Source organism: Physeter macrocephalus, chromosome 2 (genome assembly GCF_002837175.3).
Source record: "Physeter macrocephalus isolate SW-GA chromosome 2, ASM283717v5, whole genome shotgun sequence".
Lineage (NCBI taxonomy): Eukaryota > Metazoa > Chordata > Mammalia > Artiodactyla > Physeteridae > Physeter > Physeter macrocephalus.
The window spans coordinates 130,130,151-130,153,222 of NC_041215.1; the positions used below are offsets into that span (position 1 = coordinate 130,130,151).

At 42.4% G+C, this 23,072-nt stretch overlaps 1 protein-coding gene and 1 long non-coding RNA gene across 7 annotated transcripts in view; one reads left to right on the forward strand and one right to left on the reverse strand.

Annotated features, from left to right (window-relative positions):
- The window catches only part of SLC16A14 (solute carrier family 16 member 14), a 33,693-nt gene extending 18,325 nt beyond the window's left edge, over positions 1-15,368 (reverse strand). For 2 of the 6 annotated variants that reach the window (XM_055090420.1, XM_024124583.3), the window contains exons 1-3: positions 12,880-12,927; positions 8,145-8,416; positions 2,465-2,608 (exon numbers count right to left, since the gene is read on the reverse strand). In XM_055090420.1, the coding sequence (XP_054946395.1) occupies positions 2,465-2,608; positions 8,145-8,416; positions 12,880-12,899 (436 nt within the window). In that variant the 5' untranslated portion in view covers positions 12,900-12,927. Of the gene's footprint in view, positions 1-2,464; positions 2,609-8,144; positions 8,417-10,368; positions 11,145-12,879; positions 12,928-14,788; positions 15,050-15,084 lie in introns of those variants that run through there. The other 4 variants (XM_055090418.1, XM_028482556.2, XM_028482557.2 and 1 more) reach the window with 4 other exon arrangements.
- Positions 13,081-23,072, forward strand: part of LOC114484691 (uncharacterized) — a 34,237-nt gene continuing 24,245 nt past the window's right edge. The window contains exon 1 of the long non-coding RNA XR_003677871.2: positions 13,081-13,937. This is a non-coding gene — a long non-coding RNA (uncharacterized lncRNA). The remainder of the gene's footprint in view (positions 13,938-23,072) is intronic.

The window sequence follows — 23,072 nt, forward strand, 5'->3', positions numbered from 1 at the left end:
GCGTCCGCCTGCCGATGCAGGGGAACCGGGTTCGCGCCCCGGTCAGGGAGGATCCCACATGCCGCGGAGCGGCTGGGCCCGTGAGCCATGGCCGCTGGGCCTGCGCGTCCGGAGCCTGTGCTCCGCGACGGGAGAGGCCACAACAGAGGGAGGCCTGCGTACCACAAAAAAAAAAAAAAAAAAAAGAGAGAATGGAGGTCTGGAATGGCAAAGCTGAAGAAATTTGTCCAGATTCTCCTGGCTAAGTATGATCGCTCAAACAGATGTTAGTTTTCTGCTTAATTGGAGGATATCCATGCAATTTTAATTGCCTAGATGTTAAAAAACAAATACAAACAAATCTGCCTCAAATGCTTTTTGTAATGAAGAAAGATGTCAACAAAGTCTCTGTCAAACATACATTATTGTACAGTGATATATATATATATATATATATACCTCAATCAGTTGCTTTTTAAAAATTTTTGTTTTGTCTTTAAAATTTTTTTTAATTTATTTTTTTGTTGCTTCAATCACTTGCTTTTTGCAGATCTTTGCACCTAACTTTCTTTCTTTTCTACTAAACAGGGGTCAGTCAGCTTCAACATGCCTCACTAACAACAGCCCAACAGTACATACGCTAACTGATTTAGCTGGATTTTCCACTTAAACATAATTATATATATATTTGTGGAGGAGGTGAATACATTTATTTTCAGAGACTTTCTTTGGGTGTTTCCTGTATTAAAAAGAGGGAGCAATAAAGTGTCTCAAGAAACACTTTCCTTTCGCTGGCCTCCTGATTTTTTTTCTCAATTCCTTGTATCCATAAATATTTGTTGATTAAATAAGCGAATGAATAAACAAATGAATGAATATGGAGATCATATTATTTGAGAACCAATAAGCAACTAACTGCAAGAAATAAAATTCCAGTTAAACAAAGAGTCTAACCATAGACATCTCTAGATGATGGGAATAAATTTCAAGTCCCAGTTATGGGGGTCATGTCATAGTCCATATAACAAAACACCACGGATCAAGTTCCTAGGGGCTCCCACGCGTCTGCCCAGAGACCCCAGTGTGGCTCCTTAGTCTCAGGGGAAGGAGTTTACTTCCTCACCTATAATATAAAAATCCCCATGCCAGCTCTATTCACTGGGCTGTTATGGGGCAAAGCTTCTAAAATGCCTCAGGGAAAACATCTTGAGTTGTTCTTTAAGAGCTGTTATCAAGTCCTTCAGATCAATGGTTTCCAAACTCAGCTTCACAGGATACAGAAGTGCTTTAGGTGTATATGTGGACAGATGTACATTACAGAGAACCAACTTGTCCACTTATATGGACAATGAGTTTTTATGGTCACTGTCTCCTGCTACCATGAAGCACATACTTAAGCTTATAATATAATAAACATGTTATGTACAATAACAATTATATATTAGCTAACATTCACTCAAGACTCTATTATGTGCCAAGCATTGTGCTAAGTGCTTCATACAGATGATCTCATGTAATCATTTCAACATCCCTGTAAACCAAGCACTCAATTATCCCATTTTGCAGATGAGGAGACTGAGCCATAAGTAAGTTAAGTAACTTTCCCAAAGTCACACAGATAGCAAGTGGAAGAAAAAAAGCAAGAATTCCAAACTCTAACTTTGAACTCTTATGCAAACACTGCCATCAGTGTGCCACTTATTAGGATTATAGCTCTGTGCTCAAAAAAGTCAGGCTGGCTCTGGTTCACTGAAATACAATTGCATGAGTAAGAAACTACTTACCTGTGTGCATTCTGCTACCTGTTGATAAAGGAAATTATGGCCGGGAATACATTTTGCAGAACAGATATGCAAACTGTGCTGCCTGGCAGCCAGTTTTTATATCTCTCCTGGGGACTGACACTTTGCTCTGGATTGGATTCTTAGAGTCTCTACATCTATGTGGGTTTTGCTGCTATTCCATTAATTTGAACAGGGGTGAAGGAGAAAATGATTTTTCTCTGATTCACGCTGGATTCTGCAGTTATTAAATGAGAGAAAGTTATTAATACGTCTGTTTTGTTACAAGAGAAGGGACTAGCACTTAGAACCAGGTATAGAAAATTTAATTAAAATCTATTAGGAAGGCCAAGTACAGCTGTTAGGCCGTTTCCTCATGCTTAAGGCATATTTAATATCTTATATTAAAAAGTATTTCCTGGAGGATAGGATATGGTTGGGTTGGGGTGGAGGAGACAAAGGGACGAAATATTTAATGGGTCTCTTTTCTCTACAGTGAAATTCATGGCCAAAATGCCCAACAGAAACATATGAAGTCAAGTTTAAGGGAATTCCCTGGTGGTCCAGCGGTTAGGGGTCCACGCTTCCACTGCAGCGGACATAGGTTCGCTCCTTGGTCGGGGAACTAAGATCCCGCGTGGTGTGGCCAAAAATAAAAATGAATGAATAAAAAAAGTCAAGTTTAAGAAAATCACTACGCTTACCGGCTGCCACTCCGAAGGTAATGAAGAGATAATGCACGTTTGCAGCGTAGGCACTCAGCACCCAGCCCAGCGAGTTCAGCAGCCCTCCGATGATCGCGGTCTGGCGGCACCCACAGGTGTTAATGAACAAGCCGATGAAAGGTCCTGTCACAGAACATTGAAAAAAGAATGACTGAAATGACTAATGGCATTTTATTTTCCTCCTTTCTTAGGGAGTCCTCATATGAAGACAAAGACTACAACATTACTAGAGCCCTCAACTAAAACCAAAACCACACCCTTGCTTTATGTGCAGAAAGCTTTTGGCATGCAAAGCTAGGTTTCAGTCATTTCACTGGAGAGCACAAGGTTCTAGATTTTCAAGGAAGACAGACCTGAAATAAACAGACAAGTTGATTTCATTCTCTTGTCTACAGCAGAGGTCCTAAACTAGTGGTCTTAGGCGCTCCATCCAGCCTGTGGATGCGTTTTGTTTATCCAGAACAAAGTTTAAAAATGTTTTGAATCAGTTGCCAACATTTAAAAATTAAGATTATTCACAAAAATCCAGTGGCCACACAGAATACCTTCCCACACAGTCCAGAGCAGCTGGACCTGTAGAGCAGCTGATCCTGTTTTGCTGTGACACACCCTCTCTAGTTTGCTGCAGTCTCCACCCTTCCCTGCAGCCTTGTATTTGACATCCTGCCCTCATTTACATTACTTGTTTGGCCTCTGTATACATTTGAGTTTTTTAATGTAGATCTAAAGGGAGTACAGAAAGGGGGGTTCTCAGGACCCCCATGCTTCAAGAAAGGAACCTATAGCCTGTTTTCATGAGGATATCCAGATGCAAACCAAGCCGGAAAGAACTCCATTGCTTCATACATACTTCAGCCTCTGCTGACTCTCAGTCCCTGACTGGACCCATCAGGCTATGCATTTACGACACTGTGTGGAGATTCAGGTCTACCCCTGGTTGTACAATATTTGCCAATACTCACAGCAATGCAGTATATGATATACTTTCTCATTGCTTACTTTATATGACGCTCTAGTTTTTGTCAACCTCTTTGTTCCCTTCCTGATTTTGTGGCAGCTTCTGGTGTCATTGAAGCTTAATGCTTGCCTTCGAGTCAGTGATTCCTTATCCAAATAGCAATCCATATTTTAGTAATACGGTTCAAGGCTGTACTCAGCATTGCATTTTAAACATCACCTTATTTTTGATCATTATTACTTTATATAGTTATCAAACCCTATGTTCAGGTGGGACTATTTCAGGTTAAAAACTTGTTGAAGTCTAAGGAGCTTCCTCTTGTAGTCCAAACTGAAATAAAACTTTCCTTTACAATTCTAACAATATTCATGTACATAGTTGGGTACAGTCTGCTAATAATTTTTTTTTTGTCTAGTGATTTTGAGAGGATCCAATCCTCAAAACTGAGAAGATAAAGACTTACTAATTTAATTAACCCTGCTGTATTACAGAAAATAATTCAGTAGATGAACCTCTTAGAATAGACTTAATACAGTAAACATCTTATACAAATATACCGTATTATGTATATTATAAAATAAGCACATGATATAAACAATATATAAGCTAAGCACATTGATATAAACATCTGAGGAAATTACTGGGGGGGGGCTGAAATTCAGAAACCATGAGTTGAAGAGTGTCTTTTACTTCTCTATAAATATTATTATTTTCCTAAACCCATGGTCACTTCACCACTTCAAATCTCAGAGGAGTGGGTTAAAAAAAAGAGAAAAATGCATGATTCACTGGTTTGCTGTTAATAGGTCTTTTAAGATATGAAGGGTCAATGCATGACAGTTCAGTAGAATGGTATTTCCCACATTACAGAAAGGGCCCAGAAGCAAGTTTTTCTGTGATACTGCATGTTTATGAAACACTGCATTAAGAAAGCATTTGGGGGGGAAAAGGGGGAAAATTCCCAAATAAGTACAGATATTCATATCTGGAGGAATTTTATATATCAAAAAGAAAGTATTGCTTGCTTTACTGAAAAGAACATTAAGATGATAACGGTGTCTGGCTTTTTAGTTTATTGACTCTGGCACCATGTGTGCTGCAGCTACAGTCATTTATGATGTGCAGATGGGCAGAGTCAGCCCCAGAAATGCTGTGACTCCTCCATGGTTACATAATACAGATTTATCAAAAAAAGGAAGTCAGACCCAAACTTTCGGATCCTTAGTTTCATTTTCTAAGCATTGTTTACTGATGGTCAGTTGGCATCTCCATGATGGAACTGCCATTCAACAAAATGAAAAGAACTCCACACCCAGTCTAAGGAGAGGGGAAAGTAAGATTGAGATGCAGTCCTTTGGCTAAGATTCCCACTTTTGTAGAGGAATCATTGTTTGGAATGAGATTATACACCTTGTCAGACTTTCTCCTCTTCGGAAGGAACCTGAATCTTGGCCCATTTCCCACATAATAAAGCCTCGCATTGCTGCAGGAACACGCTGAGGAAGTCATGATTTCTTGCCCATCCCAGCATCTCATAGGTTGGAAAAAAGCTCAGGTGAGGAGAGAAACAATCTGAGGTGAGCCTTCGCATACAATCATGGATGAAAGTAGCTAGTTCATTGAATACCTGGTCTCTTGGTGTAACCCTTCCCTGCGATAAATCAATGGCTCTCTGCCTTGGCTGACTGTTGGAGTCACTTAGGAGCTTTAACAAAACCATTAAAGAAAAATCCTGATGCTAGGGTCCCGTCCCAAGAGATTCTGATTTAATGCTCCAGGTGCAGCCCGAGTGGCCGGTTTTTAAAAGCTCCCAGGTGGATCTAACGTGTAGCCAAGATAGACAACCACTTAGCAAGTAAATGACCTTTTGCAGCCTATAGCTACCCCTAACAACATGGCTTCTACCAAGAATTATTCCAAGAGCTATCACAAAGGCTGCTGTAGATACTACCAAGGTGATTACAGTTTTTAAACAATTGGGACCTTCTGCAGGAACTGGCAAAATCCATGCTAGCAAAGAATGAAGCAAGAACGAATTGAATTTCCCATGTGCAAGTCACTGCCCAACAGAGTGCTTTTAACTGTAACATAATTCATGGAATTTTTAAATCTGAAAGAGGTAACTCAATGTCCTTACAATGATTAGAAAATGAAAACAATTTATATTTATTCACTTCCAACATATTTTCAGTTCTCATTTAACGTCATGGCAGGCAGTGTGGTATAGTGGACACCATTTCAGAGTCCAGCGGACCAGGTTTGAAGCCTGTCCCACACACTTACTGGCTACAAGTTAACTTCAGTAAGTTACTTAATGTCTCTGAGCGTCGCATGTTCTCCTCTGTGAGATCAAGATGATGGTCTGGCCTCCAGGGCTGCTGTAGGATCAAATGAGATCATGTACATTACACGCACTTGGCATGTAGTAAGTGCTAAATAAAGGAGAGCTCCTCTTGCCGGCTTCTGGCTTGGAAAAGCAAACAACAGATCTGCTGCCACCTGTACCAGCAGCTTAGATGATGAATAGCAACTTAGGGTCATGATAAACAGAATAAAAGATGTTTCATTTACATAACTCTGAGCCTTGCTGTGCTATAATTTCTGAGCTGCAAGACAAAAGATGTTTATCTGGCAGACACCTTTCCTGAAGAAAGGTTAGTCTACAATCTAAAGTTCCACTGTCTGGAAATCAAGGACTCTCAAACAGAATTCAAAATCCACAGTTACCTCCTAATTAAAGATGACAATCACCTTTCGACACCACTATGAGTTCGGTGTACTTATTTGGGGGATCATCTTCAGAACTACATCCAATAACTTCAGGACTGATTTCCATTGCTTATTCCTGTAGAACTTGTGAAACACAAAGTAATACCGAAGACAACCTTCTTAGACGGTTTGGAAAATATTGGGACAAATATCCTGGTCTTTGGCTGAATCTTCTTTTTTGCTGTATGAGCACACTTTCTAGATTGAATCTGTAAGCATCTTGTTCTACCCTCTAAACATTTATTTTTAAAAGGTAAGAAAACTGGATTTTTAGTATTTGGGCTGGCCAGAAAGTTCATTAGGGTTTTTACGGCCAAACCCAAACGAACTTTTTGGTCAACCCATATTTTAGAAGCACAGTTTTCCTTTACTGACTTATTGAGAAGGTAGAATTATATCCAACACAAAACTAGCAAATTCCCTGCACTGAGGTTAACCTACCTGCACTTCTCATATGATAAACAGTCCTGGTTTGAACAAGGCCAAGGCAGGGGTGAGGAGTCAGTTCATTACAGTTATAGGCAAAAGTGATTTATCAACAATTCTCTCTCACACACATAATGGTGCCCTTATTTAATTTAAAAACTAGATCAGTAATAATTCCTTGTGATAAACACATACCCCCTGTACACATCTTGAGAAATAACATTCTGTCCTTGTTTTCTATCATTAGCACTGCCACTGTTATTAATGTCGCTGGTATTATCCAAAATAACATTGGCTGAATACCAGCCAAGATCAACAAATCTCTGAATTGAATTCAAGCAATTACTTACCAATGTGGAAACCACTGACAAGGCACAGACTCTTGTCAAACACACATATGCCTGTCATCCGCATACTCTCACAATACTAGGAAGAGATTTGAGGCCTATTATGTTTCTAGTATAAAATATATCACGAACCCTTTAAATTAAAAAAAAAATTATACGTAAAAGTATGGCTTCTACTTTCAAGTAAAGGAATTGAACAGCTTTACGGTATAGTGGTAATTACCTCGTACAACTGTTGAGAGAATTAAAGTTAAATGAGATGATGTAAGGGAAAACACCTGGTGTATAATAGGTGCTTATTAAATATCAGTTGGCAGTAAAAGCTGTTTAGTTCTCAAACTGAAACACATTAGCCATAGCAACATATATTTATAATAATTTCCTTGTTTAGTATCTCCAACTAGATAAGAACTGCTTTCATAGATTGCTAGCTGGTTAGATTAAACAACAAAATACAAGAATATGTTATTATTCCCTCCTGTTAGCTATATCAGTAACCTTTCTAAAAACAGTTTAATAGATTTTTCAATAACATAGGATCAATACTTCAAATTTAAAACATTAGAGCTCTGAAATAAGATTATTAACTTTTACTGTGTTTTCTCTAAAATTTTTATCTTTTAAAAATATTCATGTGTTAAACAGATTTGTAATGATAGGTAATGAATTATAACAGTTAAGAAAACAGAGTTAGGGGCAAAAATTCTAACGATCAATTTTTAAAATACTCCAAATGTTTACCATACTCGAATAGGAATATCACACAAAAGGACAAATCTTGTGTGATTCCACTTATATGAGGTATTTAGCATAGTCAAATTCACAGAGACAGAGAATAGAATGGTAGTGGCCAGGGATAGGGGGTTGGGAGGAGAGGTGGCAATGAGGAGTCATTGTTTTAATGTGTGCAGTTTTATTTTGGGAAGATGGGAAAAGTTCTGGAGATGGATGGTGGTGATGAATGTACTCAATGGCATTGAACTGTACACCTGGTTAAAATGGTAAACTTTATGTTATGTACATTTGACCACAATAAAAACAATAGCAACATCCACTAAAATGTAATATCTAATGTTTCAACAATATAAAACATTACTTACAGTGAGGAATCGTCATTTTATAATTATTCAGTTTTAGAACAGGCCACATGCGAACATACCCACAATCAAGGTGACGCCCATGCTGAGGGAGCTGACCCAGGCCGTCAGGCCGCGGCTCTGATGGAATTCTTCAAGCCACTCCACATTGAGGACTCCCAGGGCCATCTGGGAGCCCATGATGAGGATATGTACAAAGAAAGAGGAAAGGACCATCATCCAAGCCCATCCGCCATCAATGTTTGGGTGGGGTTTAAGTGTCTTCTTAGCTTTGGGGTCATCTTCAAAATCATACCCAATGTCTTCATGACTTGTATACATTTTCCAAGATGTTCTGAAATACATATGACAAATAATTTCATTGAACATCAAAACAAAAATATCTCCATCTTTCTGGAAGGCTCTACCTACCCATCAGAACCACAGTGGCCCCACCATTATATTAGACCTTCAGATTAATCTTGTCATTATGCAGATTTGGGGACACTCCTCACTTTTTCATAGGACCAAACGCTTTTATGAAACCTGTTTCATCTTTACAGTCATCCTATATATAAGTATTATTATGGCTATTTTAAAGAAATGGAAATAGACTCAGGGAAGTGAAGTGCCTTTCCCCAGTTCTCATGGCCAGGAGGTAGTATATACAATAGCTAGACAGGAAGCCAGGAATTGAACCCAGCTATTCCTGACTCCAAAGCCCATGCCTTGTGTCCCTTATTGAGATGGAAACTGACAGGTGACAACAAAGATGTTAGACAAGGAAGATGCCTGGCCTTAGACAGGGTAGCTTGGCCATGGGGGAGTGAGTGGGCGCCTGGCAGAGGCTATGGTTCTCAGTTTTGTGGGTCCAAGTGTTCAATTTGTTCAATGCAGCTAGAGTGGGTTAGCCTCAGGGGGACCGACTCATACAAACCCAACTCAGGAGACACTGGTAAAGGAGAAGGCCAATTTATTATCTTACAATGGGAGATAGAGTCTTCTAATAATGGTGATATTTATGTCTGATATACAAGACATACTTTCACCCCCTCCATCCACCCCCATTCCCAGCATTTACCTGGGAAGCTAGAAAATTGCTTAGAAAATTGGAAATCAGATTACAGAAATTTGGATACCACAATGGCATACAGGTTACCAGGGAGCCAGGGGCTAGATCTTGAAGAGCCTTAGGTGCCAGATAAGGATTTTGGAGTTTATCCTGTACATAATGAATAGTTGGTGGCTGCATGTGCACAAGGAAGAGATAAGATGGCACCTGTGCTTTGCGTAGATCTATCTCTCAAGTTGTTCAAACAAGAGGAGGGGGTTGGATGGAGCTAGAGGTGAGATGATGCCAGGTCAGGGGAAGTCTCTGGTTTTGTTTTATTTTTCAGGATGAGAATGGAGTGTATGCATAAAAACCGAGGATAAGGAGAGAGAGAATGACTAATCCCAGAGGTGGTGGGACAGGGTTGGTCTTGATCAGGAAGAGTGACCCATCCTCTGAGACTAGAGGAAGCAGGGGGTAGATGGAGAAAAAATGGTAAGTAGTGGGATTTTTTATGATGGCCATTCTGATCAGTGTGAGGTGAGATACTTCACTGTAGTTTTGATTTGCATTTCTCTAATTATTAGCGATGTTGAACATCTTTACATGTGCCTTTTGGCCATCTGAATGCACATATCTGTTTTGAGAGTAAGTTGCTAAGAGTTCAGAACTGCTGGTGCACACCTTGGCTCAGTTTGGGTCTGCAGTGCCTGCAGTGTCACACATCACTGCCTTTAGCAGGACATTCAAGATGGACTGTGACAGCACAGTGATGGTGGAGATGAAGACCAGGACGCCAGCTACTTGACTTTTGTCACTCTATGTGCCCACCTGGAGACTTTAGTTTTGTTTAAAATTTAAAAGAGCAAAACAGGGCTTCCCTGGTGGCGCAGTGGTTGCGCGTCCGCCTGCCGATGCAGGGGAACCGGGTTCGCGCCCCGGTTTGGGAGGATCCCACATGCCGCAGAGCGGCTGGGCCCGTGAGCCATGGCCGCTGAGCCTGCGCGTCCGGAGCCTGTGCTGCGCAACGGGAGAGGCCACAACAGTGTGAGGCCCGCGTACCACAAAAAAAAAAAAAAAAAAAAAGAGCAAAACAGAGTGCCAAGACTGCAAGGTGAAAAATTTTGGTTTGGAAAGTGAAATTTGTAGTCGATACATGAATTTGAATAATGACTTTAAAATGGAAATCTATTCTTCGTTTCAAGTAATTATTTTAAAACAGAGGAGCAAATCAGAAAATAATGATTATTACTGACCATGACGTGTGATTATTACTGAAAATCATTTTGTTGCAGTGGAGGAAAGCGGTGTAAAAAACGGTCCCAAATACACTCGGAACACCTCCAACCATGGGGCTTTTCTCCGCAGTGCTGTGATGTGGACAAAATGACAGAGAAGCAAATTGTGGCCAAGTGCACGGCTCCCAGCCTCTTTTAGGGAAGCACACTGTGCCATCTGCACAGACTCTTTCTGTACACCCCTGAGCGAAGAATTGTTTTTACCTTTTCAAAGGCTATGTGACCTGCAGAACTTCATATACTTACTCTCTGACCCTTTTTAAGAAAAGTTCTCTAATCCCCAGATTAAGAGTTTGTTGGGAAGACACGGGTGCTAAGGAACCAAGGATGCCAGTGGAAGAGCAATTTAATGGATCTGTCCTGGGGCTCATCTTGACTTTTCATTTCTCTCATACCCATTATTTTTATCTTTTAAATCATTCTATCTCTTAAACAGATATCCGGTGCTCAGCCACCACACTTCCTGCCCATGTTGCTGCTCTCTGCTGGGTTCTTCCCTTCACCTCTCCATTACCGAGGATGCTGGGAATGAGAAAATGCTATCTTACCATGTAACTTCCCCACCCGGTCAAGTTATCTTTAGGATTAAGTCCAAACTGGCCTGTCTGCTTCCAGGCTCTCCCCTCGTGTTATCTGCCACTCTGCCAGGTCCCTTCTCCTGTTCTTCAGCTTTGCACTCTGCTCTCCAGTCCCATGGAAGCACCTGTAGCTCCCTGAACCTGGCACAGTCTCTCAAGCTTTTGTGCATGACCTTCTCTTCTTTCGGGAACATACTTCTCTCCTTCTAATCTCCTGGTCCTCTTCTGCTCATCCTTCAAGAGTCAACTAAATTCTAATAGTGAAACCTTGAAATAATGAGGGAAAAAAGAAACCCTGCAAACATCTCTAATATCCAACATTAGAGTACATGTTAAATCAGTCAATCATGGTATAGTCATGCAATGCAAGTGCACCATCAAAAATAAAACTGTACGGGCTCTTTGAAGACAGAGAAAGAAGGTCACGCTAAGGTTGAATTATACTCGGGGGTCACAAAACGGGGCACATGAAATAATTCCTTTTTGGTTGTTGTTGTTGTTAAAAATATGTATCTGTAGGAAAAAAAGACTGGGGTGAAACAAAAATGTTGATGGAGATTATTCTTTGGACAATCGTCTTCCAAGTAATTTCTGCTTCTTTATCTCTTTGGTAAAAAATTCTAAATAAATGTATATTAACTTTATTATAAGAAAGTCAAGGCCCCTCTCTCTATCTCTTAAACATCATCTGGTTCAGCTACTTGCCTACAGTAGATTAGTGGCAATTCAGGGCCACTTCCCTTGGGAAGTCTAGGCTGCATTGGGCTATAGGCTTGTGGGTGTGTTTCCCACCACCCTTCTCTCCCCCCCATGAGAGGACAGTCTGCCTGGGGATAGAAAGGGATACGATAGCCCTTGCTCTCCAAAGCTCACAGCCCATAACCGAGCTACCCTGTCAAAAGTTCCAGGAGGATGAAGCTAGAAAGGGTTCAGAAGGGGTGGCTGATGGTTGTTTTCTCTCTGCCCCTGGTAGCTGTACACAGAATCCCAAAGAGGCAGAAAGAGGAGAACCAGGCAGCTTGATAAGGGGTGTGACTGGCTTAGATGAATAACAACATTGTTTTACAATCTGTGTTTAATGAGATAAAACACACAACTTGGCATTTTCCTAAAGCCCACCTACACGTAAGAAAGACTTTGAAATAATAATAATACAAAAGCCATATTTTTTCAACTTATGAGTTGAAATAGTAAGCACTTTTCTAAGCAATGTTAAGAACTTTATATTTTCACTGAATTATTTATCTTATGGGTTAAGAGATGCAGTTGCCATTGAGTTGCTCTTGACATTTCCAGTGTATCTGTTCATAAAGAAATGATGTTAAATGGCGTTTAATGGAAAAGTTTTCTTCAAGAGGCACAACTGTGCCTGTAGAAAATACTATCAGATGGAGCCTATGGGTGGGTAAAACAAAATTCCATCAGATCCGCAGGAGGTCCCTGAAGATCTTCCAGGCAATGGGGTTGTCTGCATTTCACACCCAAATCTCTCTAAAAGTCATTCCTGTTTTGACGAATCAGAGTTATCTGACTGTCCAGCCAGATTAACTAAAACAAACAAAAGGCAACAGAAGAATAAATGTCCCCTCACCCCCAAGTTTGCTTTAGCATTTCAGCATTTATGTAGTAAGATACAAAATAATCATCTGAGCATTAGGACCCTCCTCTCCACCTGGAGAGAAAGGGAGAACCAGGAGGGGTTTCTGGGCCACCTCTCGCCAGGCTCCAAGTGCTTCTCCACCATACGGTCTTCAAGCTGCCCCATCTTTTCACATACTGACACACATGCAAAATGACAACACAATGTGTGGGACGCTGGGGGAAGTGGAGCAGTGAGCGTGGGGTTTCTGCTAAGGATTGATGTGTAAAATGTAACCCGTTCTGGGCTCACCTAGAATGGAAGCTCTGCATGTAACGTTAGGGCCTTGCACTGAAGAAGCTGAAGGAAGGAAATGGGAAGATTATGGGATCAACAGTCAACTTCCCATTCTTCCCTAAAGTGAGTTTATTACCGGTGAAAGACAAACCATTCATGGGGGAAATGAAGTAACACACGCAGGCTAACATGGAGGTCAGCTACATATTTACCTGGTAACTGGCAGAAGTGAAAATACTATATAGCCTGTTCGAGTGTTTCAGAGATTAAAACGAAATTAAATTTTCCACAACTCTGTTAGGGGAGCAAGTTTTATAAGCAAGTCATTGATTTTTAATTTGGCTACTGTTGATTATGTTAGAATGTGGTGAGCTCACTGTAAATAAGCAGTAAAGGGGAAAGCGCCCAATTAAAATTAAAAATACCATCTTCCCCAGAGGTGACACAGTATGTTGGTAGCAGGTTCTTCATTAGACGTGGGTGTGTGGCGGGCACATCTGTAATTTGGCTCTGTCGATATTTGTCCTCTAGACCGGGTGCGCAACGGACATCTTGAGCCTTTAGAGGGCGCACTTGAGGCCAAGAGGCTGAAGAGGCTGGAGCAGCCAAGGCTGGGGAGCTGAGCTATGCAGAGAGCACAGCGCAAGAGAAACGGGGAACCCTATCTAGGTTCACGCTGTATCAGGGGGAACTAAAAATATAAATGCCTTCTATGGGTCAGGAACTGTGCTTAACGGCTTCTCCACAACGCTTCTGTCCAGTTGATATTAATGCTCCATTTTACAGATGAAGAAATTGAGGCTATTTGTAGAATGCGGGCAATGCAGCTTAGAGAGGTTAAACTACCCGGTGCTGGAGGCCAAATTTGAACTCGGGCCTGAGGGATTCTCATTCTCTCTCTCTCTCTCTCTCTCTCTCACACACACACACGCACGCACGCACGCACGCACGCGCGCGCGCGCCAGGCAAGGCGAAAAGGAATCTTTCTAATGCCCAATAATAACCCTTACTCATCCTTGCTAATGAGAGCCTGGATCAACTTTTCCGCAGAAAGAAAACGGCTTAATTAATTGGTAAGCAGAATTGAGCTCCTAAAACACCGTCAGTGGCCTTGGCGGCGTCTACCCCGAAATGGCCGCCCCGGGTCCCTCGCCCCATTTTAGTCTCTCCTTTCCTCCCCGAGGGGCCTTGATCAGAACCGCTCTGGGGTACCAGCGTCCGCACGCCCTGGGCTGGCCCACGGCGATCCGGCCTCCGCGCCACCCCCCAGCCCTCGAGCGCCGCCCCAGCCGCCCCGGGGCCCCCTCCCGGGCGCTGTGTGCTCCCCCTTCCCCGGCACCCCGCGACCCCTGGCCCCCATCCCGGGCATCCCGCGTCTCCCCGCGCGCCCGGAACTCGCCAGCTCCGCGGGGAAGCGAGGCCGATCGCAGTCCCGGCGGCCTGCGCGGGGAGGCATCCCGCAGCCCCAGAAGTCCCGCAGCCGCCCCGCCCCCGCCCGGGTCTCCCCCTCTCCGCCTCAGCACTGCTAGTTCGAGTGGCTAACGCGGGCCGGGAGAGAGGGCGGGAGCAAGGCTGGACGCGGGAACGAGCGCGCCTCTGGGGTCGAGCGGGGATTCCGAGGGGCGCCGTGCGCCCTGGACGACGCGCGCGAGGCCCTGGCCGCCGTGGGAGCGCGGCGCGTGCCCACCTTCCGCCCCGGCGCGCCCGCTCGCCCGCCCCGAGGTGGCCTAGCCCGCGGCTCGGGAGCCCCCCGGCGGGCGGCCTGGGCGGGACCACCGCGCCTCTGGTCAGCCCTGCCCTCGACCGCTCCCGGCCGCTTTCCCCTACCGGCCCCGGGCCCGCACCGCCGCTTCCCGGGCGCCTGGGGCGCAGCGGCCACCGCAGCCCGCGATGCCCGCGATGCCGCGCGGCCCGGGATACTCACGGTCCGCAGCCCTCGGGGCGGCGGTCTCACTGGGCGCCCAGCCCCGATCCCCAGACTTGCTGTTTTCCGCGGAGCCCCCTGAGCGGCTGGGCGGAGAGATTTGTGGCGATGTCGCCTGTCATCCTGGAGGTGCCGGGGCCCGCGGCTCGGCGCTCCGCCCGGTTCGGCGCGCTGCGCGGGCTCCCGGCGCCTCCGCCGCTCGCTGCCGGGCCGGCTCCGTTTTGTGGAGCTTGGAGCTCGAGGCCTCAGTCCGTGTGGCTTTAAAAAGGGTGCGTTTGGAGGTGTCCGAACCTAACCTGAGCTTCCTTCCAATCCGTGCAATTTCCAATCTCCATGCTCGTTCATTCCTATACCGGCTAATTCTGGTTTGGCAGGAAAAAAAAAAAATTGCAGTCACCTCACGTGCACACTCTCGTGGCCGGCTGTAGTTTCCAGCTTTGGCTGAGATTCGCTTATGCTCTCGGCACGTTTATAACTGGAGGAAAGGGCCCGAAACCTAAGATGCAGGTGGGAATGGAAGTATCTTCCATTTCTCTGAGATAGGGGAGAAGTGATGAAAAAACCGTCACCCAAGCCTGGACCGCAAAATATGGCAGTTTGTGAGGGAAGAGTCGGGCAGGCCCTGCAAGTGTTCTCAGCCAAAGGGGACTGAAAATCCCTTATTCTTTGTCGCATCCTGGGTGGTACCTCTCCCTGCTCTTTCCCCGGTATCTAACTGCTGCCTGGCTCTTGCATTCGTGGGTACCAGGTACAGATTTCATTTCCATGTGTACCTACTCTGTTCCCAACACAATGCTTTGCCCAGGGAAAGTTTTCAATATTTGTTAAATGACTGTGTGAATAAATGAAGCCAGTGCTATTTTTACCTCACTTGAAGGATTCTGTAGTAGTTCTCTATTGCTGTTGTAATGTAGTACCACAAACTTAGTGACTGAAAACAACGCAGGTTTATTATCTCATAGTTCTGGGGGCCAAAGTCCGAAATGGATTTTACTGGGTTAAAATCAAGGAGTTGGCAAGGTTGTGTTCCTTCTGGCAGCTCTAGGGGAGCGCTCATGCTTCTAGAGGGTGCCCACAGCCCCCGGCTTCTGGCCATGTCCTCTGTCTTCAAAGCCGGCAACGTTGCACCATTCTGTGCCTTTCTGCATACTCACATCTGTCTCCTGCTTCCACTGTTTTGTTTTGTTTTCCTTTTTTTAATAAATTTATTTATTTGGCTGCATTGGGTCTTTGTTGCTGTGCGCGGGCTTTCTCTAGTTGCGGCGAGCAGGGGCTACTCTTCATTGCGGTGCTTGGGCCTCTCATTGTGGTGGCTTCTCTTGTTGGGGAGCACGGGCTCTAGGTGCACACGCTGCAGTAGTTGTGGCATGTGGGCTCAGTAGTTGTGGCATGTGGGCTCAGTAGTTGTGGCTCGTGGACTCCAGAGCGCAGGCTCAGTAGTGTGGTGCACCGGCATAGTTGCTCCGTGGCATGTGGTATCTTCCCGGACTAGGGCCTGAACTTGTGTCCCCTGCTTTGGCGGATTCTTAACCACTGCACCACCAGGGAAGTCCCTCCTGCTTCCACTTTTAAGGGCTCTTGGGATTACATTTGGCCTAGCAGTGGTAATTGGATTATTGGATAATCCAAATAATCTGCCTGTTTTAAGGTCAGTTGATCAACAATCTTAATGCCATCTGCAACCTTAATTCCCCTTTGCCATGTAAGGTAACATATTCACAGGGTCCAGAGATTAGGATGTGGACATCTTTGAAGGACCATTATTCTAGCTATCATAAATTTCCTTCTTTCTTCCTTTTCCCCTTCCTTTCTTGTTTGTTTTTTTTTTTTTGCAAAAAAATAATATTCACATAATCAAATTTTGATTAAAAATAATTGAGGACATTATGAGAAAGGACATTTCGATGAAGCACCAGGCTTATGTGGTCCAAACGTTTTACTTTTGCTGAACGGAACATGGGCAAATGGATGGTTAGTATTCCCTTGGCCTGACCTTCTCAGATATCACCCATTTCAACCAGGCTTTTGACAGTAAGTCAAGGTGGGGTTCCTGGCAAATACCTTAAGTGCAGATGATCCATTTTGTTTGAAAAGAGGTCTGTAAGATTTTTAAGTCTTTTTTTCCCCCCCTCTGAAATCTTTTAGATTTATTGAGGTATGATTGATGAAGTATGGACTGTATATATTTAAATGTACAACTTGATGAGTTTCAGATAAGTCTGTGGAACCATCACCTCCATCAAATAACTCCAGAATTTTCCTGTGCCCTTTGAAAGCCAGTCCTCACCCCACTGTACACCACCCCAGGCAACCTCTCATCTGCTCTCTGTGAAGCTTCTCCTCTGGACCATGGGTACATCACAATTAGAATGCCCACAAAAGGCTTTTCTTTTTTTTCCCTTCCAGCTTTACTGAGGTATAATCGACAAATAAAATTGTATATATTTAAAGTGTGCTATGTGATGATACACAGGTACATTGTGAAATGACTATCACATCACAATCAAGTTAACGAACACATCACTTCATGCAGTTACCTTTTCTTTATCTTTTCTTTTTTCTTTTTCTCTTTTTTTTTTGGTGGTAAGAACACAAGATCTACTGTCTCAGCAGATTTCAAGTATACCTTACAGTATTGTTAACTGTAGTCACCATGCTGCTGTACATTAGGTCTCCAGAACTTACTCATCTCATAACTGAAAGTTTGTACCCTTTGACCAACATCTCCCCATTTCTCCCACCCCCTAGACCCTGACAACCACCATTCTACTCCGTTTCAATGAGTTCAACTTTTTTTTTTTTTTAGATTCTACATATGAGTGAGATCATACAGTATTTGTCTTTCTCTGCCTGACTTATTTCACTTACCATAATGTCCTCCAGGTTCATCTGCGTCGTCACAAGTGGCAGAATGTCCTTCTTTTTTTATAGCTGAATAATATTCCATTGTGTATATATCACATTTTCTTTATCCATTCATCTATCAGTGGACACTTAGGCTGTTTCCGTATTTTGGCTTTTGTAAATAATGCTGCAATGAACATGGGAGTGCAGATATCTCTTCAAGACACTGATTTCATTTCCCATAGAAGGCTTTTCTAAGAAATCATTTTGTCTTCACAAGTTTCATTGCCCTTACCTGCCTGGCAGTCTCTTGTTGACACAGGTAGGTTGAGAGCAGACCTGGAGCAAAGGAGCCTCCTATCTGTGAGTCACCGGTTGGTGTGTCTGGGTTAAATGAATAGAAAGCCATTGTACATTAGAATGTAAAAGACAAACACTGAATGTTTTTCAGGTATCAGGTACAAGACCCTGACATCATCTCTTGATTTCTAGGCAAATTACATATTGTTCCACAATAGTAGTCTCACTTTTAACTTAATTGTATCAGGGAATAATCTTGTCCCTTAAGAAGATAAAATGATTCAAGTGATGCTTCTAAAATCCTTTCCTCTTAGTTTTTTATCATGCATTCAACTGATTTCATAACTCCATGTTGGAGTTGGGGTGCAACTAAGGATGTGGACAATCTTTGCCTTAAATTTGTTGCCTTAATGGTGTGGATTAAGCAGAGAGTGGGAGAAAATCAGCTTTTGAGGAAGTTCTAGCACAGAATATTGAAGGTGTTAGAGTAATACCCTAAAGTGCCACCTTGACTGTCCCGTTTTTATAGCCAGTTCAGATACAACATGACCTAGAACCACATGGTTACCCCAGACCGTCATTCCACCCATCTCTCAGTATAGAAGGCAGCCCGCCCACACCCCTGCAAGCTTAATGCAGTAGACTGTGATGGTTAATTTTATGCGTCAACTTGACCAATATGTGCTGGTGAGGATGCGGGGAAACTAGAACCCTCATATACTTTGCTTTGGAAAACAGTTTGGCAATTCCTCAAAAGTTTAAACATAGAATTACCATATGGCACAGCGTTTCCATTCCAAGGTATATGCCCAAGAGTAATGAAAACATACGTCCACTCAAAATCTTGTACACGAATGTTCACAGCAGCATTCTTCATAATAGTCAAAAAAATAGAAACAACCCAAATGTCTGGCAACTAATGAATGGATAAATAAAATGAGATATATCCATATAATAGAAATTTATTCAGCAATAAAAAAAATGCAGTACTGATACATGCTACAACACGGATGAGTCTTGAAAACATTATGCTAAGTAAGCGAGGTCAGTCACAAAATACCACATACTGTATGATTCAATTATACAAAATGTCCAGAATAGGTACATACAGACAGAAAGTGGGTTTCTGGTACCTAGGTTGGGGATGTAGGGGCGGAAATAGACAGTGACTGCTAATGGGTACAGGGCTTGTTTGGGGTGATGGAATGTTCTAGAAGTGATTTTGGTGATGGTTGTGCAAATCTATGAAAAACCATTGAATTGCAAAAAATAAAAACTGAAAAGTCCCCCTACCCCACCTTCACCAAAATTACTGGAGTGGACTATATATGAACCAGTGCTGAGAATGGGTTATAATCTAAGCATAATGAATCCACTTCTATGTACCTGAAGTCCAAGATACAATGAATTAATTAACTCTGTTCTTTAAGTACCTTCTACTTAATTAAACTTAAAAGCTTTTGCACAGCAAAGGAAACCATGGACAAAATGAAAAGACAACCTACTGAACGGGAGAAAATATTTGCAAATGATATAACCGATAAGGGGTTAACATCCAAAATATACAGACAGCTCATACGACTCAACATTTTTAAAAAAACAACCCAATTAAGAAATGGGCAGGAGACCTGAAGAGACATTTTTCCAAAGAAGACATACAGATGACCAACAGGAACATGAAAAGCGGCTCAACACTGTTAGTTATTGGAGAAATGCAAATTAAAACTACAACGAGATATCACCTCTTACCTATCAGAATAGCTATCATCTAAAAGACCGCAAACATCAAATGTTGGCGAGAATGTGGAGAAACGGGAACCCTCGTATACTGTTGTATATATATATATATATATATATATATATACATATATATATATATATATATATATATATATATATACAATGGAATACTACTCAGGCATAAAAATGAATGAGATTTTGCCATTTGCAACAAAATGGATGAATCTGGAGAGTATTATGCTTAGTAAAATAAGTCAGACAGAGAAAGACAAATACTGTATGTTATCACTTATATGTGGAATCTAAAAAATAAAACGAATGCACATAGCTAAACAGAAACAGACTCATAGATATAGAGAACAAACTAGTGATTACTAGTGGGGGGTGGAGGGGCAAAATAGGGGCAGGGGATTAAGAGGTACAAACTACTATGTATAAAATAAGCTACAAAGATATATTGTACAGCACAGGGAATATAGCCAATATTTTATAATAAATAAATAAATACATTTCTTAGCCTCATCTTAAGCAATATTGTCCATAAAATCGTGGTTGTGATGTTCCAGTTATACATTTGTCTAATGCATATCAATAGAAAAGCGTATTAGTTTTAAGTTCATCAGCCTATGTTCTGCTTCGGGTTCCTGCAGCCTCACCCTTGGTCTCGCTGCCCGCACATACCTGTCTGATGGACATACTGCAACAGAGCCCTTGTGTTTCCTGCAGGTCTAGTTCATGAGATTGCATGAGGAGCCCATTTGCTTTTCTAAAGGGGTGTTTACAACAAGCAGGATGTAAGAGAAATCCCAGGCACTTCAGGATTTTCTTCTCCTGGTCTAGGACTTCCCCTGACTTCATCCCAAAGCACCTACAAAACTTCTCCTGCCTGCAGGGGTAGTTACAAGCTTACATTTACCTTGGCTTCAAATTCAAAGAACCCATCAAGGGTGAAGCAATACATAGCAAGATTAGCAACATGTTCCTGTTCTTACATTAGTCTTCCAAGTTTGTTACATTTTTCTTTCTGATAAAAATAACCAATATCCTCATGTAGTAGCATATGCTTTCATAAAAGTACAAGGTCTAAAACTCCAGTTCTGCCACTAACTTGGAAATTAAACATTTTCTCACACATGTCCTAAAAGAAGTAATGCTTGGTTCATGGAGGTTGTATTATAGTTTTGTTGGCTAATATTATAAATTATTTTAAAATTTTTTTATGAAATCAGTGATACTAGCAAATGATTATGGCTTTTTCTTGCACCTATAGGTTTTTCTTCTTTTATTTAATACCCATTTTCCTGAAAAGTGTCATGTAGATCAAATCTAATTTTAAATGCTGTCAGCGTATTCACTAATGGAAATGCAGTGAATCCTTCTGAGGCTAGAAGAATCCTCATATACTGATATGTTTATATATCAGTATATAAACAGGAGTTAAATTTTATTTCCCATGAAACAGAGCACACTTGCAAATTATACTATTTTAAAAATATTTTGAGTGTTCAAAAATAGATCATTGGCATTAAACATTTATGCTTAACATTCAGAAGTCAACTCCACATCATAATCTTTGAGAAGGTCATCAATAAATAGGACTGAGTCTGGATGAGAAAGACCTAACATGTTTTCTTGTCAGTCACGACCTCACTGTACCTTTATTTGCAGGCGCAAATGGTTGTGATGAAAGCAGTTGAGGACATGAGATGTGAATGCCCTAAATTTAAGAGGAAAGGAGTTTGGGAGAAGTACTTGAACCATGTCTCATTTGTGGGACAAACGTGTTATCTAGTAAAATTAGTACAAGCTATTGAAGAACAATGTATGGATAGTTTAAGGGAGAATCAGTAAGCAGGTTCTTCTGTTTTACATAGGAGGAAGATGGTTCTCTTTTCTATGATCATTTTTGGTGGATTTCTTATACTTCTACCCTGTACCTTTAAGCTGGACAGAAAAACCTAGGAAACCTATTAGCCAGAGATGAATCAGAATGGGCTGCAGCTATTGTAGCAATGTTCTTGGACCTCTTTGCTCTGTCTTGCCCTTGACTTGGACCTTCCTCCTGACTCTTGCTCATGTTGACTTGGCCTTGTGTCTGAAGTCTCCTGTTTTCTCTTCACCTTGAGAATAAATTGAACTTCCGGGGCTCTTTCGGAGACACTGGTGGATCTTCCAGCCCCAGACCAGTCCCCCAGCTGGACCTACCCTGGCTCCTCTGCCAGAGAGGGTCAGATGATTTCACTGTATTGTGAAGGCCGAAGGCCAGCGTTAGGAAACTCGTAGGACTGTGTAACCAGTGGTTATGAAAACCCAGGAGCTGTCCTCTTCCTGGTTGCAAAGCAGCAGAGCATGTGTAGCAGAAGCTAAGAGCATCCAGAGCTTAGGCATCCGGGTGGTGAGGTCAGACCGGAGCTGGGAGCCCCGCTCCTCGCCTCTGTTCTGTGGAGCCTTTGCATTCACCCTCGAGTGGGTATGCTGGCAGAACTACATCAAAGGGATACTGAAAGCATTAAATAAGACGATGCATGTAAAGCACCCTGTTGGCACAGTGCTTGGCATATAATTAGGAGACTTGTTTCTAACGTTGTGTTAATGGTGTCATTGAAACCCATGCCACCTCTGAGAGAAAACTGCCTTCCAGCAGAGGCCTTTGGAGAGGCAGCATAAATTAGTGGTTCAGAGCATACGCCCTGGAGCCTCATTGCCTGGATTCAAATCTCAACTTTCATCACTTATTTCACCTTTAATGAGGTTACTTAGCATCTCTACACCTCAGTGTGATCTTCTGTAAAATGGGAACAGGAAGAAAAAGAGGAGGAGGGGGAGGAGGAGGAGATTAACCCTTTGGATTGCGGTGAGGTATTAAATGACTTAGACTATATGAAGCCAATCACCATGCCTCCCAGTGTGATACACTAAGCACACAGCATCCCTTCTGTGAGACTCGTGACAAAAAAAATACATAACCTACATCTAATTGGGAGGATGCATCAGACAAACCTGAATTAAGGGATATTCTAAAAAATAACAGGGCCTGTACTCTTCAAGAAGGTCAGCGTCATGAAAGATAAATGAAGATTCAAGAACGGTCCAGGGTAAAAGAGATGAAAGAGACCATGACAACTTCATGCAGCGTGTGATGCTTGGATTGCTTTTACCAATTGGAGTGGGACAGGGGCCCAAATCTGATGCAGGGCCAGAGGTTAGGTAACCGTGTTATAACTTTGTTAAACTTTTTATTTTGAAAAATTTACTGTGGTAATGTAAGAGAATGCCCTTGTTTTTAGGAAATGCTCCCTGAAGTATTTAGGAGTAAAGAAGAATTTAGAAAGTATGTAAAGTCCTTAGAACAATGCCTGGCACGTAGCACGTATCATGTTATTTTCTAACTGAATTTTTT